The sequence below is a fragment of the Sciurus vulgaris genome (assembly GCF_902686455.1).
Source record: "Sciurus vulgaris genome assembly, chromosome: 11".
Lineage (NCBI taxonomy): Eukaryota > Metazoa > Chordata > Mammalia > Rodentia > Sciuridae > Sciurus > Sciurus vulgaris.
In genome coordinates, this window is record NC_136472.1 from 63,315,405 (window position 1) to 63,334,046 (window position 18,642).

Here is an 18,642-nt window from a genome sequence, read left to right on the forward strand (position 1 = left end):
CAGGGAAACAGAATGAGTAAGGGAGGGGCTGCAGATGAGGCACACCCTTCCAGGGCATGCCCTGAGTGACCTGCTTCCTCCAGCGAGGCCCTACTTCCTATGCTTTCTACCACTTTCCAACAGTTCATTCAATTATGAATCCATTAGTGGATTAGCCCATTGATGAGATCAGAGCCTTCATAAACCAATCACTTCCCAAAAGCCCCACTGCTGAACACTGCTGCATTGGGACCAAGCCTTCAACACATGAGCCTTTTGGGGGACATTCCAGATCCAAATGATAACAAGTCATTCAGTCTAACTCACTTGGTTTATATATAGGGAAACTGAGTCACAGAGAAGAGGGAGAACACAATGTTAATGGGAGGAATAACCAAGCTTTCCTGTCTTGATTCTTCTATTTTTCTTTCATTGTACCACCACATTCACATTCCTGTAAACATTACTGTCACCTCCTTGCTCAAAAATTATTGCCATCCATGATAAGGTCAAACTTAGCCTGTTTGCAAGTCATCTTGGTTTGGTCTGGCCCTGGTCTTTTTTTCTACCCCTATTATTCACTAAAGCAAACTTTATATTTCTGCATCTTTTTTCCAGTACTTTTTTTGACTAGTCAGCTAGGAAGGATCGTGCTCCCCTCTGCATTTATTCTTAGAACCTTGGTTTGGAACCTCCAAATGCACTAATCATAGCATACCTCAAAGGGTGGATATCTGTGTCAATCTTATTTCCTTTCCTTAAGAGTTCTCTCTTTGGGGCCCAGTGCATACTCTGTTGGAATGTTAGAGTTGGGAGGAAGCTTGGAATTCAACTGACTTAGTTACTTATGTTACATGTGAGTATGGTAAAGCCCACACAGCTAATCAACCGTGGAGCTATAATTTCAACTCACATCTGCAGAAGTCTGTGCAAAGAGAGGCCTCTTTTAGTGATATGGTGAAATACAGATTTGGACCCTATGCTTTAGATTTCAGGAAGAGTGTATGTGTTAGTCAGCTTTTTGTCACTGTGACCAAAATCACTGACATAAACAACTTAAATGAGAAAAGATTGATTTTGGCTCATGGTTTCAAAGATTTCAGTCCATGGTCACTGACTCCATTTATTTGGGCTTTAGGTAATCAGAACATTGTAGCAGAAGGGTGTGGCAGAGGAAATCTCATCCTTTCATGGCAGCCAGGAAGCAGAGAGAGTGAGGAAGGGGCTGAGGATATAATATCCCTTCCAGGGCATGACCCTGGTGACCTTCTTCCTTCATCTAGGCCCTACCTCTTATAGTTTCTATACTCTGAGTAGTGCCATCAGCTATGAACTAATGGGAACTAATCCATTGATGGGTTTAACACCCTCATAATCCAATCACCTCCCAAAAGATGCACCTCTGAACATGCTGCATCTGGGATACTTGAACCTTTGAGGGACATTCCAGATTCAAACTATAACAGAGTAAAAACTTGCAGTCAGTAAAGAAAAAATCTGAAAGTAGTAGGTATGGGTAAAAGATAGTGTTGCAGCTGGGCATGGTGGCACATACCTTTAATCCCAGTGACCTAGCAGGCTGAAGCAGGAGGATCGAAAGTTCAAGACCAGTCTCAGCAATTTTGCAAGGCCCTGAGCATCTTAGTGAAACCCTGTCTTAAACAAACAAAATGGCTCGGGATATGGGTCAGTGATAAAGCACCTCTGGGTTCAGTCCCCAGTAAACACCCCTGCCCCCAAAAGCGTTGCAGAGCTTCTCCTGTCCTGGCTTTGGCAGACCACCCCTGAGGAGAACCTGTGACCTCAGGCACCCCCCCGCCCCCTTACCTGAGATGCTTTCTAGAGTACCGTCATGATGTCTTTAATGCTGGTCTGCTTATCTATTGCTTTGTAACAAATGAACCCAAATTTAATGATGATCTTTTATTTTGCTTAAAAATTGCAGTTTGCATAGGGCCCATCCAGGGAAGTTTGTCTGTCTTCCTTGTAGCATCATTTAGGGTGTCTTAAAGTTGGTGGTAACTCAGTGGCTGGGGGCTAGAATCATCTGAATGCTTGTACAATGCTGACTGTCGCCCGGGAGCTCAGTTTGGGAATACCTGCATGTGGCCACTACACTTGACTCCATGCTTTTATGGATTGGTGTTTGGATTCCAAGAGTAAACATCTGAAGCGAACAAGACAGAAATACATGTCATTTTATAAATTAGCCTCAGAAACACAGTGTCTTTTCTATTGTTTTGCATTGATTAAGGCAGTAACAAAGGGGTAAGTTCAAGAGAAGGGAAGGTAGTTGCCACTACCTGGTGAGATAATATTAAACATCTTATTGTAAGAAGGGTATGTGGGATGGGAGTACACTGTGATTGCTGTCTTAGAAAAATACAGTCTACCATAGTTGTCCTCCAGTCACAATTCCAGATACAAAGCATATTCAATCTTTTCCCTAAGCTCTAGGTCTTATCCTCTTAATGGCGTTGAATTCTAGGATCTTGCCATCAAAATCAGACCTAGGCATAGATGAGGCTTTTTGGGTGCAGTTCCTTTCATTGTATGCAACTCTCTTACTGTGAAGATCTTTAAAGAGAATATATCCCTGCCCCTCAAAATACACTGATGGAACAGGCCTCCAGTAACCACTGTAAATGTTCCTTTAAAAAAAAAAGTCACCAATTTGTTGTAATTTTTATATTCAGTGGGGCATATGTTCTAATTTCTTGGTTCTACTGCTTGGGAGTCATTTACCTTGTCTCTACTTCCACCCTCTGCACCTTTGGGTGTGCCCTCTGAGTTATCCTTCCATTTCCATTAAAAGTAGCTCATTCTTACAGGTAAATAATTTTCTCCACCTTCTTCATGCTCATAATATGTCAAGGGTCCACAGTTTCCATTTTGTACTGTCTCTTTTTTTCAGTCCAAGCTGATATATTCTTTAAATACTTAATGAGGTTTTTTTTTTTTAAATATATAATCCATTATAATTGACAATAAGCATGCTTACAGATCACCTGAAGATAAAGCTCTCTCCACTTTGGTTTCTTATGATTCTTAGAAGTTTTATTGTCTATATAGAGGGTCTGTCAAGACTGGCTCTTAAGATACCTCGAAGGCCTTTTTTCTGTTGTATGTTGTAGTACTTTAAATAATTTTTGAGGTCTTTACAAGGATTCTTTCAGTCCCACTTTAAATTTTATTTTTACAGGTTTATTGAAGGATAATGTATAATCTATGTAAAGTGCAGGGTTTGTTTTCTCTCTCTCTCACATACACATACATGTATACTTAATAAAACTATCACCACAATCTGGAAGCCTTTTCTTAATTTGAGAATTTTTTTCTGTCTAGAGAGACTGGAAATGAAAAACAGTTTTATTTTCTGGCCCAGCACAATTTTTTAGCTTATCTCTTTTCTCTAATACTATTGTCAGCTAGACGTCAGATGGCACCGTAGCACTTTGCCTGCAAATTTTCTTACCTAATTCACCAAATTTATTAGCTATATTTCCTATTTTCTGTGTTATAACAGGTGAGAGAATCGCCAGACTTTTAAACACAATAAGGGTACCCTTCGACTTTTAAATGACATTTTCTTACTTGCTTTTAAGCTCCAAATGACAGCCCCAGAGACAATATTTTTAAAAAATTTGCTTCAGTAGCACCCCACTTAAAAATACCAAATTCTGTTCCAGTTATTGCCAAATAATCACTTCCAGATTTAATGGTATAAAATAGCAATTTTATTATGTTCCCAGACTCTATGGATTAGGAATTCAGACAGGACTGCAGGGATGGCTTGCCCCTGCTTCAAGACATCTGGGACCTTGCTAAAAAGACTACAAGGCTTAGGGTGATTCCATGGCCAGGAACTAGTATCCCGTGGCAGTGTCTTAACTCACACATCTGGAGGTTGATGCTGGCTGTAGCTAGGACCTCTGCTGGTCTTTCAGTCAGAACACTTAACACACACCTTCTCTGTATAGTCTGACCTTGCTCATAGCATGGGATCAGGCATTACAAGTTGCTAGTTTCTTGAGGCCTGGTCCTGAAAAGTGGTATAGTGTCAGTTCTGTATTCTATTGCACAAGTAGTTACAGAACCCAGATTCACAAGGAGAGGTCATGTTGACAGGAAGCACACCAAAGAATTTGGTGACCATGTTTTTGAAACCACTACAAGTGCCTTTGGCATGCTTTCCTAGAACTGAATTTCTGTCCCTCTTGGCTCTGCATAATGCCTGCTCTGCTTTGTATAGCAGCTCAGTTTGTACTGAATTAGGCTTTTGGGACCTTGCTATCAGGCATCTGTAGCCTCAGAAGGGGCTTCTACATTATAAGTACTGTATGTTCCTTGCTACTACTACGTAGAGGGCTTGGAATTCCTATCCCATAAAAGAGCTCACCACTTCTCTTTGGGTTTCCTTAGAAATCAGCTGGGGGACAGACAGATAAAGCTTTGGGAGATCCTTAGATGTGCTTTCAGTAGATGAAAAGGTAACTTAATTTATGCTCTGACCCCTAGCTACCTTTCCGCCTACCCTGACAAGCTGTGATTGACCTCACAAGTCTCTGTATTTGTTGGCCTGGATATAGCCCCACTTGGAGGCTGAGGCTGCCCTGAACCCGCTTGGGGGCTCCTAGCCATTTGAGAAGAGATTGCTTTGGGAAGAGGAAGGACAAGTTGCAAGTGTCACCCTTTGACTTTTTATCAGAACTGTTCTGAAGTGAGAAGTTAGCTGAAGTTCCTGGCAGAACCCCTTCACTAACCAGGGATCAAAATCCAGATCTTGCAGATTAACTCAGTCTGCTTTCCTCCTTTTCCTCCTCCTCTGTGCTCAGAGTATGACTTCAGGATAGTGCAGTGAGAATGTGAGAAATCCCTGAGTGAGAATGTGGTAATCACTGAGTGATAGGAGATTGCTGGTGCTTACTGATCCAACAGGGTGTATCTTAGTGGAGCAAATCTAGAGTGGTAAATGGCCAACTCTGAGGTGGTTTTGTTTGAAGCAGGCTAGACACCTGTTTAGTAGGGATGAAAGCATACTGGAAGCCAGACTCCTGCAGATAGGCTTACCACATCCTGGGGACTCTGAGGCTATTTTTTAGATTCCTAGAACCTTTCTCCAAATGGCTCCAACTTGGTCCCTGATACTAATACTTGCAGTAGTAAAAGAAAAGAGCAACTTTGAGCATGCGAAGTTCAAAACAGCTTTTTCAAGGGCTGCACATAGCCTTCTCTCCCCAAAACCCCTGAGTGTACCTGACAATATGTGGGACATCCTTTAGCACAGATACTGCCTGCTGTGTTGCTTGAGAGGGCACACACTAACCCAAGAATTGGGTCATGTTCGTGTGAAACAGTACCAAATGGAGAATTTTGCATGTTAACTCTCAGTTTCTCTGTGTGAGCAAACATGTACACACATTGTTTACTCTTTAAATTTTGTTCTCTTTCCATACCTTACTTCATACCCTTTTTATCCTACTAGTCATATATGTGCTCTCTGTGTATGTGTTTATTGTTCTCTTTTAAACTTCCCACATCCCCACCCCACTTTCTTTTTTGTTTATCTTCTTCCCTCTCTCCTGAAGACATTGGTTTTGGCCGGTTGTATGCTGTGGTGTTGGCACCCATACCCGTGCTGAGCAGCAGAACTGGCTGCCGCTGACAGGCTGTGGTGCACCAGGCACCCAGTTCTACAGTGGCTGCCTCCCCAGGGGCAAACTGGAATTGTCACACAGAATGAGAGATGACAGGAGCCAAGTCTGGCTGTCTGTTGACTGCTTCGTATTTACTTTTGTTTTATATTTCTTTTACCATTATGGATTATTTGTGGTCTTCACTTTTATAAGTGGACATCATCTTAGTTACATACTATTATCTGAGGATACTCAGAGAAAGTGTTTCCCCTGTTTTATGAAGAACTTGAGGCTCAGAGAATTTAGGTGACTCGCCCATGAGCACACCTAGAAATTGATGGAACTATTAGGACTCAGATTTCTAGATTCTTGGTGTGATATTTAGTTTTTGCCTTATGAAAGAGGACTTTGAGACTGACAGTGGTACTAGACTGCACTAATGTGTATCTTTCTGTGTTGTTCTTTGGATCATATAGCAAAAAAGAGACAGGGAAGCCTTTAGACAATGCCATGGGAAAGCATAAAGGAAATGTGCATTTTAACTGGTTTTTAAAAATTCATTTGACACAAACATTAATGCCACTCAATTTTAGGTGCAGTGTAAAGTGCAGATAATATCAAAATTAACAAGATACTGTCACTACCTTCAAGAAGGTCTACTTATAGTCTAGTTAGGAAAACAGGTGATAAGGGGCTGGGGATGTAGCTCAGTAGTAGAGCACTTGCCTGACTTCCACAAGGCCCTGGTTAAGTTCCCAGGAGTGGGAAAAAACAAAAACAAAAACAAAATGATAGAAAGTAACATAACATAGTAAACATACCATAATAGACATTTTTTCCAGACATAGTGGAGAAATCCAAAATTGGCTCCCTCCACCTGGGTGAGGGAGTAGCATGGGAAAAAACTAGGAGTTAGATGTATCTGTGGGTAGGATACAGGATCCATGTGGAGAGAGAGACTGTGAGATGATGAAGGGAAAAGAAGATAGGGAATAGCTTATGGAGGCCTTTTCAGGCATGCCAGTGAACTTGCACTTTATTCTGCAGATAGTGGGGAGCTTCAAACATAATCATTTTACATTTTAGAAAGATGTTCTAAGATGAGAGGATGGACCAGGTCAGGCTTTATACTGCAGGCAGAGAGAGAGTTTAAGAGACTGTTTTAATAGTCCTGGTGAAAGATAAGCTCTGAACCAAGGAAGTAGTAATAGTAGTAGAGTTGGTGAGGAAGGGACAGATCAGAGAGATGTCCGGAAGCAGAAATGATAGGACTTGGTCATCAAGGAAGTTAGTGTGTTGGGGGAGGGTTTTGGATCCAGATGTTTGGAAGAGGGAGAAAAAGCCCTGACTTTTTCTCTCCTCTAAGGAACGAGTTGACAATACATGTACCAGTAAAGCTAGGGGCAAAGGAAGCACAGAACAGCCCAGGGATAAGACCCTGTGAGACGAGAGCTGGCTCAGGTGGGTGGCAAAGAGAGCGCTCTACAGCCAAGGCCAACTCTTTTAGGTGAGCACTGGGCTCCTACCTCCCTCCTGAGGCTGTTGCTCCCAGCTTGTGTTCTCCATGTGCTACGCTGACAATCGTTCTGTCTTACTGCATATCATTCAAAAATGCTGTAATGCCTCCTAGCCCAGAAGCTTCCACATTCCAACTACCATCTCATTTTCTTATTCCCTTTCTTAGGAAAACTGAGTTGTCTGAACTTACCTCCACTTCTACTTCCATTCCCTCTTCTACTTCCTGTCCTTCAATTTTCTTGAATTCCTTCCAGTTAGGCTTTCCTTTCTACCTCTCCCAGAACTCTCTTCTCAAGGTCACAGTGACCTCCATGTGGCCAAATCAAATGATCATTTCTCAATCCTTCTTTCACTTGATTGTTGGCAGATTTGACTCAGTTAATCCCTTCGTATTTCTTGAAGTTCTCAGGACATCACTTTTCATGGTTTTTCTCTTTCCTCACCAAATGCCCTTCTTTGACTTAGTCCTGGGACTTCTTTGGTGATGTTCATACCTTAGATGACCTTCTCTAGTTAGTCAGATGGTTTAAAATTAATATCTGTGTATTACAGATATCTGTGTATTCAAATTGAATTGAATAATCTGAATTCCATTTTACCCAGTGCTCAGGCCAAAAATCTTGGTGTTATCTTTGATGTCATCCCTCACACCTCTTTTCCAGCTCATCCGCAAATTCTGTTGGCCAACCTCTCAAAATAGATCCCTCTCTGCTGCTACTATTGTAATCTGAGCTATCATAATAATTTATCCAGATTGTTGTAGTAGCCTTCTAATTAGCCTCCCTGTTGCCATCCTCACACCCCTGCACTTCATTCTCTGATGTGAAGTCAAGTCACATCACTCCTCTCCACACCCCTTCAGGAGCTTCTTTCTACTTTGAGTATAAAAGTGGCCCATGGCGTCCTCCATGAGAGGACTAATCTCCAACCCACTCCTCTTCTCTTATTCCACACGGGCCTCCTTGTTGCCTCTGGAATACAGGAAGTGTGCCATTGTCTCAAGCTCTACACTCTTTCTGTCTTGAGCAAGACAGAAAGTTTACCTTGGGTAAACACGTTGCTTACTTCCTTTAGGTTATGTTTACATATTTCCCCAGCAGAAGGACCTTCCATGATCTTCCTGTATAGAACAGTAACTCATTCCCACTATTAATCTCTTATCCTGTCTCTCTCCTTCCTTCTTTCCTTCCCTTCCCTTTCCTTCCTTTCCCTTCCTTTTTTTCTTTCTTTCCCTCCCTCCCCTTCTCCCTTCCCCTCTTTTCTTCCTCCTCTACCCCCTGTCTCTTTTTCTTTCTTCCTTCTTTCTTTCACAAGATCTCCCTGTATTGCCCTGCCCCTGTGTTTCCCCTGCTGTCCTTAAGCTTGTAATTCTCCTGTCTCAGCCTCTCCCAGAGTAGCTAGAATTATACGCATACATCACCACACCCAGCTCTCCTTTATTCTTTATTGGCCCCATAACCATGACAGAATTGCTTGCTTCCTGACTAATCACTCTAAAATAAAGTGATACTGTGTTTGTCTACCAGAAGGTAAACTATAGAAAAAGAGACTTTATATTTTTACTCTCTGCTGATCCTTAATGCCGAGAATGATACCTGGAATATACTTGATGCTGGATATAGATCAGATGGGTGAAGAGCCAACATGCATCTCAAGGCTGGTGCAGCTGACACTGTGGTCTGGGTGATAGGTGTCTTCCTTTGTTCCCATATTCAGTGAAGGTTAGCAAGGAACTCTGAAGAAATGAAGCTAGACTGTCAGTAGCAGAGTGGGAGGCCAGATGTAAAAGTAGCATTTGCTCAGATGGTTGGCTTCCTGACACTGCCTGGGTCTAGGCACTGCCATTCTGCTGGCCATTTTTTCCTCTTGCCCAGCAAGGGAAGAATTATCTTATATTCAATCCCAATATCAATTTGAAAACTCCAAAACAGCTAGAGAGTGAAACTGAAGCCTGAGAGTGAACAATCTCTCATCTACGCCAACAGATGCTATATGTCGTGTAAACTCATCATCACAAAGAACCAGGATGCTGACACCTTCCCCGCTCCTTCTGTCTCTCTGTTAACTTCCTTGCTCTTAGTGGCAGATTCTCCTGAATCCTTCCCTAACCTGGGAGCTGAGACTGGCGGAGACTATTTTTCTCACCTCCAAATGAGAATAACTAAAGCCAAGTCTTCTGTGGAACCCAACCACTCATTTCAATCATTTGCTTAGGAGGATGGACTGAAGATTTTTTTTTTTTTTTTTTTTTTTTTTTTGGTACCAGGGAATGAACCTCCACAGCAACCCTTCTGCTTAAAAATTTTTTAAAATTTTGAGACAGGGTCTCATGAAGTTGCTTAGGGCCTTGCTAAGTTGCTAAAGCTGGCTTTGAACTTATGACCCTCCTACCTCAGCCTCCCAAGTCACTGGGATTACAGGTGTGTCCCACTACTTCTGGCTAGGACTGATGAACTTTTCCATCTATGATTGTAATTCTAAATAAATAAGAGAGGCCTAAAGTCTGTGTCAGATCTCCCAAGGCTGGAGCCTGGTCCACTGCCCTGCTACTGCTTACCCTAGCGGGGACTGAGGGTTGCTCCATTTATACCTCCCACTGGGCAGTCACTTTGGTCATTGGCTTGACTGGGCACTGAATTTCTCTCATCTGTGCCCATATGCATGTGGGATGGCTCTTGTTTGACTTGCCCTTTTAAAAACAACTTAAGCATGTTGAGGTTTCCTGTTGATCAGGGGCAGCCAGAGGCTACAACCCAACAGGGAATTCTTGGCCAGTTCCTGACTCACCCGAGCTCCAGTTTTCTGTGCATGAGCACGCAGTGACAGCAGCTTGGCTCGGGGGCAGCTGGCTGCCGTCTTGTACATGGCATGGCACTCTGGAGTCCAGCTTTGAGGGCCATGGCATTATGATCAGGTATGTCTTTGCAGAGTTCAGTGTTGGTCAAATCCTGCTACCTTTGAACAAAAACTGACTGCTCGTTAAGTTGACAATGATTTCTCTAGTAGACAGCTAGAAAAGTGTGCTGAAGTTTTGTACATGATTGTCTTCAATAATTTCATCTACCTTTAGCTTTTCCTTTTTTGTTCATCATTTACTGAGCATTTCCCACATACTGACTGTGTGTCCCTTTACCTAGAAGAAATCATCTAGCAGGGAAGACCAAAATGTTGCCTGAAACTTAAAAATTCTGTGTTCTAGCCTGGGTATGCCCAGTGCCTTAGGGTTTTCTGTTGAGCTGTTTTTGAAGGCTCAGTGGTTCACAAAGATGACAGAAACTACTTGGCTCATACCTGTAATCTCAGTGGCTCGGGAGGTTGAGGTAGAAGGATCACAAGTTTGGGGCCAACCTCAGCAACTTAGCAAGACCCTGTCTCAAAATAAAAACATAAAATGAGCTGGGGATGTGGCTCAGTGTTTAAGCATCCCTGGTTTCAAAAATTAGTACCAAAAAAAAGATGTCAGAGGCTACTGCTTACTCATTAGAGAGGCAGCATAGTGTAGTATAAGTTCAAGTCCTGTCTTCCCTCACCAACTAAGTGACCTTGGATATGAGATATTTAACTTATATCTTAGTGTGTTTCATTTGTATTATGAAGATTATATAGTAATACATAATAATAACCTTATATAATTTATGTAAAGATTAAATGAGTTAATATGTGTAAATACATTTAGAACTGTTCTTGGTATTTGCTAAGATTTACATATGGATTTGGAACTGGGAGATGCTGAGGCTTGTTGGATGTGATGCCACTCTTGTAGGATGGAGCTGAGGAGTTGGTGGCCTCCTGATTGAGAGGGTGGAGAAGATTCTTTCTTGAGGGGCTCTTGAAACTTTGTTGTGGCCTTTGGGGAATCCTAATTCCTGTTAGGACCCAAGGTGAGGAAGTAGGGTTTTGTGTTTAGTAGCACAAAAAGTATAGGAGAGAGGGGATAAGTAGTTAAGGGAAAGAGCAGAGGGTTCGAAAATGGGTATTTGGGGTTACTTCAGGAAGTAGTGTGTGCTAAAGCTGCCTTGTACCAGCTCACAAGAGTTGGTCACTCTACATTCTTGCCTTCTCACTCTACTTTCAATGGTATCACATTGGTAGCTGAGCAATAGTAGGAATATTTATACTGTAGAAATTGTGAATGCTACCAATACATACTTTCTCCCCCAGAGAGCCAGTTGTTAGCCGTTTAACAGTGCACCACTGATCTCACTGTCCTCTTGTTGGCAGATACAGATTCTTGGGATGCTCTAGTCTATTACAGGACAGGCTTCTACTTCACACATATGTGGGGTCTCTGGGGGCAAGTTGGGCAGAGAGGCCCATTGAGTTTGGCTTGCTGTGGCCGAGGAGCTATTTCTCTCCTTGAGGATAGCAAGGAGGTGCATTGCTTGAACAGAGTATGTTTGACTTTGAGGGTTCTTCAGGAAAGAGATGCTGGGTTATCTTAAGAATAAAACATGGTGCCTCTGATTTTCAACCTACTCACTACCATTTTCTTTACCTATTTTTTTTTTTTTCTTTTTTTGTTCCTAGGTCTCAGTCAGTCTCTCCACCTCCAGTTTTGTCCCCACCAAGGAGTCCAATCTATCCCCTCAGCGATAGTGAAACCTCAGCCTGCAGGTACCCCAGTCATTCTAGTTCCCGAGTGCTTCTGAAGGACTGGCACCCCTGTGATTCTTCACACCAAGATCCTCAAGATCCTTCCCCAGATACTTCACCACCCATCTGTCCTATCAAGGCCACCAGCTCCAATTATTTGGACAGGAGCCCTTCAGTGTGCAAAAGAGAGAACCAGAAGGAGAATGTCCAGCATGGAGCCCAGGATGTAGAGGGAGTAGCTGCTTGCTTCCCCCTTGCCCAGAGCACCCCATTCCTAGGGCCAACACTGGGCCCACGGAGTGTTTTGCTGACCCGCACTGGCACTCGTGCCCACAGCCTGGGCATCCGGGAGAAGATTTCAGCATGGGAAGGTCGCCGAGAGGCTTCACCCAGGATGAGCCTCTGTGGAGAGAAGCGGGAGGCCTCTGGGGGTGAGTGGGCAGTCAGTGAGGGGTGCCCCAGTGTGGGCTGCCCCAGCGTGGTGCCATCCCCCTGCAGCTCAGAAAAGACCTTTGATTTCAAGGGCCTCCGGAGGATGAGCAGGACCTTCTCCGAGTGTTCCTACCCTGAGACCGAGGAAGAGGCAGAGACACTCCCTGTCCGGGACTCTTTCTACCGGCTGGAAAAACGACCAGGCCGGAGTGAGCCCAGTGCCTTCCTCAAGGGGCATGGCAGCAGGAAAGAAAGCTCAGCAGTGCTGAGCCGGATCCAGAAAATTGAGCAGGCCCTGAAAGAGCAGCCAGGCCGGGGACTCCCGCAGCTCCCCAGCAGCTGCTATAGTGTAGATCGTGGGAAAAGGAAGACTGGACCCTTGGACACCTTGGAGGAACCGGCAGGGAGCGCGAGTGTGAATGCTGGCACCTGGGCAGCAGGAGCTGCTGGAGTTGGGGGGGAGGCAGGCCCGCCCCTGGAGAGGGAAGGCAGTGGTTCCATGAAGCCGGGGATCCCTGGAAATAACCCTAGTTCCCAGCTGCTGCCATCAAAGAGCTCTCCTGATCCCGCTGTGAACCCTGTCCCCAAACCCAAGCGCACCTTTGAATATGAGGCTGACAAGAACCCCAAGAGTAAGCCAAGCAATGGTCTACCTCCTTCGCCCACACCTGCTGCTCCACCCCCCTTGCCCTCCACGCCAGCCCCACCAGTCACCCGGAGACCCAAGAAGGACATGCGTGGTCATCGCAAGTCCCAGAGCAGGTAACACATGCCCCTCCTGGGGGACATGGTGGCTTTCTTTGAAATGAAGGATGCAAAAGCAGATTGTAGTGTGAGTCACAGGAGTGCTTCATAAACTCTGAAGCATTGAATAATCATTAGTTTGGAGGTGGTTGTAGTGAAAAATGAGATTGTTCTCCTGTTCTCACAGAATACTTGCATGGGCTTGGGAGGATGAAGACGCTTCTTCCCATTTCTGTGTACTACAGATGTTGGCTTGGTTTGGCCTTTGGGGTAGAGCTGGGCCATGTCCTTAGCCCAACTGAAACTTCCTTGATCCTTCATGGGAAGATCCGAGTCACCGTATTTTTAGATTGAACAGGTGGTCCCTTGAGAAGACTGATAGGATCTTAGCCTCACTGTTACCTGAAGTGCCAGCACTGGAAACGTCTAATGAAGCATTATCTGAATACTGCATTCTTTCCTTAACACAGTAGGGTTGGCAAATTTAGCCTGATTTTTCTCTCCTGAGGGTCTCGCAGTCATATAGAAACTCTGGAAGGGAAGATGGATAGAGGAAGGAAAGGGGAAACTGATGGAAAAAGGAGTGAAAAAAAAATTTCACCTTCTTCTTGGCTTTGTCCAAGAACTACCTATTCCCAGCTTCCTATTGGTTTCCCAGTCAGCCTTGGCATTTCTGCCCCTGTACTACCAGTGTCATCTCTCTACAGGGACTTGGGAGCTGGAGCTCCTGGAGTTGGTTAAAATTGACAGGCATCTGTTCTCCAAAGGCTGAGAACCAGCTTGCTTTGGAAGAGCTTTTCTCCTACTCCTTACTGCCTTTCTCATCTAGCTTGAAGTCAGATGGGCATTCAGGTTTGTTTCACTTCTGGGAATTCTTAAGTCTGTCCCCATACCTCAGGCTTCATCCACCATATCCCATCTCATGTGCTAAATTTTCCTGCCATGTGCAGAGAGGATGAATCACAAAGGTTCAGACCCCTGAGCCAGAACACCCCATGGCTAAGGATAATCCCATGTTTTGGTCACCCCAGAATGCCCATTTGCTCTTTAATTCTTTAGCAGCCTGCCTAGAGTGTTTGCTTTGTCCTTATTCATCCATTTCTACAAACACCCATCCAGAGCCTTCTGTGCATCGAACCTTGTGCTTGTCAAAGATACACAGAAGTAAGTAATATGGTTCTTCCATTCAAGGACTTCATGGGCTGATGCACAGATAAATTGTAGATCCTGTGATATGTTCCATGGCCCATGTCAGTATAGGACTCTGCAGATACCCAGAGGCAGGTAATTGCAACTGGGGAGTGAAGAGAGGCCCCTTACAGAGGGAACTGCTGAGCTAAATTTAGAAGCAGTTAAGTAGTTAACAAGAGGGAATAGGGGGAGAGTTCATCAACTTGAAGGTTTTACACACATTCCCACACATTACATTTATGTAATATATACACACATATCACACACATACCATATATGGTAGAGTTACTTCATATAAGAATTTAGCAAATGAAATCTTTGCTCTTGGAAAAAAGAGAACAATTTTAAAAGTGTAAGCTGTTCTGTTTGCCTTTCCACAAGGTGAACATGTTCCTCTGAGGTGAATGAGCCTGTAAGTTTGTATTTCTTAGCCAGGTGTTATTCTTACATACTTTTTTATTTAAGAAAATGCAAGTCAAATATTTCTTCTGGAACTTGACAAAAGAAAAAGAAATCTGTTTTTAAAAAATCAGGAAAAACTGTATTTGTCTGAACAAGAGACAATGTGTTAGGGTCTTCAACATGGTACCTTTCTGGGAGATTTTCAAGGATAATTTGACAGAACATGATTTGTGTCTCATTCACGGACTTGAGAGAACCGCCTGCATAAGATTAATGCTTTTCTGCTGTATATGCCAGTGAATACTTGGTCTTATATCAACATTTGGGAACCACCACACTCAGTCACTGGGTATTTAACTAGTTGAGAAGTCTGGGCCAAACACAGAAATTTGGTTGTCATCAAGGTATAAATGTTAGATAGAGTGTTGGCCCATGGACATTTGCCCCTGGAAAGTGCAGATAAAAAAGAAAGACAGAAAGAGTCCTGAAGACAGAACTCTGACACACCCTGGCGTTTAAAAGGCAAATGAAAGAGTATCTATCCTTCACAAGAGCCTAAAAAGTAATCGCCAGAGAGGTCGCTGAAAACTGGGAGGCAGGGTGTCGTAGGGGCAAAGGAAGAGAATGCCAGCATAAAGAGGGTTCTGTCGTCCCGAGTGTTGAAGAGGGTCCCAGCCACCTAAGAACACAGTGTGGTCTTTAGGACATTTTCAGTCATTGATTTGCATCCCAGAATTCTTAGGAGTTGTTCAGTAAATAAGAGAGAAAAGGATGTCATTGGAAGAGGGAGGTGTTCATGGGAGGGATTCCTCCTCAAGAGCCTGCTGGGACTTGCGTTGAAGAGGGAGAGGATACACCTGGGGTCCCAACTTAGATGAGGGAAGGAGGAGTAAGGAGTGTTGTGGGCTCAGGGCGTCTAAGGGACTGATAAGCTGTGGTTGAAATTCTACAGTAGAGGGACAGTGACCTGAGGGGTGGAAAGGAGCAGGCATCTAGCTAGAGGGAAGGTACTGTAGATTGCCCTGCTAGCTCTACCTTAGAGAAGTTTGATTTGTTTTGAGGGTTTAGTCCTTGCTGTTTCACCCTGTGCCAACCAGTCACTCCAATCTCCTCATTTGTCAAATGGCACAGTACCTGCTAGCATAATTATGAAGGTTAATGAGATAATACCTATAAAGGTGCATTTGATGCAGCACCTGACACATAGCATGCTTTTAAGCTGTGGTAGCCATTACCTAATATTGGCATTATTAGGGATAAGGTACATTGCAGAGTGGAGCCCTTTAGACCATACCTCTTCATTTACATAGAAAGTTTGGATCCACCTTAATGCTTTTCTCAGTAGCTGGTTTCTGAGGAGGGCCTCTAGTTTTTGTTGTTGTCTGTGGCCATTTCCCAACAAGGTAGCAGGGATCTGGCTCAGTGGGAATGACTTTTGCTCTTATTATCCACAGAAAATCCTTTGAGTTTGAGGATGCATCCAGTCTCCAGTCCCTATATCCCTCTTCTCCCACTGAGAATGGTACTGAGAGCCAACCCAAGTTTGGATCCAAAAGCACTTTAGAAGAGAATGCCTATGAAGATATTGTGGGTAAGCAGTGGCAGATGTGGTGGGCTGGGCCGTCTCTGGGGTATTCAAAAGAATAGGAAACAGAGGAGATGCTCACAGGTTCGCCTGTGGGCAGATGTGTTCTTACCTTGGAGAATTCCTTGTTGAAATGGGCATCGCAGGAAGCACCTTAGCAAGATAGAGCAGCTTGAGTGGTAAAGCCGAATCCTAGAGTGAACTGAAATCCAAAGGGCCTTTGGGACCACATGAAGGGGAAAATGACATCATTCCTTTCTTTATTTTCGGAAGACATGAGAGCCCAACAGGGCACTTTTCCTTAGCTGTGTGTCCTTCAGCAAATCACCTAACTCTTGTGAAGGCTCTGTTTTTCTCTTATAAAGTGATTATGATGTGATATGAACCACCACAACAATGGTAACAGTAATAATACTTCTTAAGGTTTTTGTTAGAATTAAATGAGCTCAGAATAAGACACTGGCAGATTCAGTGTCTGGTGAGGGCCTGCTTCCTGATTCAGACATCTGTCATCGCCCACGTGACTGAAGGGGTAAGGGAGTGGTCACTAATCCCATTTGTGAAGACTGTCCTCTTTACCTGATTGCCTCCTAAAGACCCCACCTACCAGTGCTAATACAGTAAGGATTAGGTTTCACCGTGTGCATTTTCGGGGACACAGACATTGTAGAATAAACTAACAAATTTCATAGCCCTAGTTTCATAGATGCTTTTAGGAGACATCAGACTTTCAGGTTACAGACAAAGGACTTTATTTTGGCACAGCAGGCAGCATGGGCTTCATGTTCCCCAGGCTCCCCTTGCTCACAAGTCCTATACGGCAGTATGGCAGAGGCCCAGATAGAAGCTCCATACTGTGGGTCTGTGTCCCAACTGAAGAACCCAAGCTTGGGAGCCTAGCCTCAGGGGCTGCCAGCAAACCTGCCAACCTTTGCCTACAAGGAGACATTATCATTCCTAATCAGGAAGTAAATTTGCCTCTCCTTAGAAGAGAGAAAAATATCTCCATCTTCCAAGGCTGTTTACTGTATAAACATCCTTGAAAACATAGTTCAGAACTGTCTCTTGCTCAGAAGGGCAGAAATGCAATACTCCATGGAAAATTGTTTCCAACAAGTGGAAGAGCATGGTGTTGGCAAACTTGAGTGCAAAGCTCAACAAAAAAATAGATGGTCTAGGCTGGGTTGAGTTTATTTTGGCATTCATTTGAATTCTGATTTCTTCCTCTTTAGTGGGGGGCTTTCATTCTGCTTAAAGTATGTGTCTCAGTGTAGGTCAACGAAGGGGAGATAAGCAGTGTGCTATGTGCTTGCTTGCTCCTGCCCTCAGAACTTTTCTTTCTTGCTTTTTTAATTTTTATTTTTGACTAGGGATGGAAGTCAGGGGCACTTTTACCACTGAACTATATCCCCAGGCCCCTCCTTTTTTTTTTCTTCCCCTAGACAGAGTCTCATTAATTGCCAAAGGTCTTGCTAAGATGTTGAGACTGGCCTTGAACTTGCAGTCCTCCTGCCTTAGCCTTGGAGTCACTGGGATTACAGGCATGCACCACCATGCCCTTCTTGTGTTAGGCCTTGAAGCTGGACATCATAGTCTTAGTTAACACATTAGAGAATGAACCCTCCAGATTCTCAGAATATGGGAATTTTGTGAAGGGATGACCATCTCGTTGCTTGTTTGATCTTAGCCCTCACTTTCATAGTTTTCTTCTTACACCTTACTGGACTAGCATTTCTGGGGAGATTAGCAGCCACGCTCAGATACAGAGACTGCTTTCCCAGGAATGAAGCATATAGTGTGTAATGCAATACTGGACCTCAGTAGACTATAGGAGTGAGAGCCCTAGAACAACTAAACAGTTTCAGGAGGGAGGCCTTTCCCCCCTCTGTTGGGGAAATGACAGCTTTGTACCCATGATCACCCAGGGCTGAGGTAGGGCTGTGGGGATCAGAGCCAAAGATTTAGAAATGAGGTGAGCAGTTAAGGAAGATGCCCAATCCCAACTCTACCTTACACAGCCCTTGCCCCTAGCTGTAGTTCATCTTTCCCCTGGGGCTGAGGGAGAGATTCCAGAGACTTAGTGGAATATAAGCTAGGAACAGGGTCAGTCAGCCTGTACTGCAGAGCCTTTTGAGCCTACACTCAAATTGTAACATCATTGCTGCCCAGGGCTCTTAGGAGCATCTACTTTGGCTGCTGTGGCAGTGGTCCGAGAGGCCTGGAATCTTCTGCTGTCCCTCCAGCATATCCAGCACTGGAATACTATAGCCCTCACTGTTCTCTGATAAGAATCGGGAACCCTTCTATGCTGCCCAAGAATATATCCATGTGGGGATATGTTCTTGCAGCAACTGAACTGAAATAAGAGAACGGGGTGGGCAGCTTCAGCTATACCTCCCTGACCAGAGATTATAATCCAGGACTCTGTTTACGGTTATTTAGGGGACGGTCTAGGAAAGAGTTTTGGAGGCATTGTACAACAGAACTGTTCCCTGGTCTGCCTTAGGTCAGGTTAGAAGGAACGTGCAGAGGAGACAAGTGTGTCTGGGCCTCTTTCTTCAC

At 44.1% G+C, this 18,642-nt stretch overlaps 1 protein-coding gene across 9 annotated transcripts in view; it reads left to right on the forward strand.

Moving 5' to 3' along the window:
• DENND2B (DENN domain containing 2B) overlaps positions 1–18,642 on the forward strand; it is a 153,234-nt gene that overhangs the window by 106,527 nt on the left and 28,065 nt on the right. For all 9 annotated transcript variants that reach the window (XM_079104261.1, XM_079104260.1, XM_079104258.1 and 6 more), the window contains 2 exons: positions 11,661–12,920; positions 15,950–16,086. In XM_079104261.1, the coding sequence (XP_078960387.1) occupies positions 11,661–12,920; positions 15,950–16,086 (1,397 nt within the window). The remainder of the gene's footprint in view (positions 1–11,660; positions 12,921–15,949; positions 16,087–18,642) is intronic.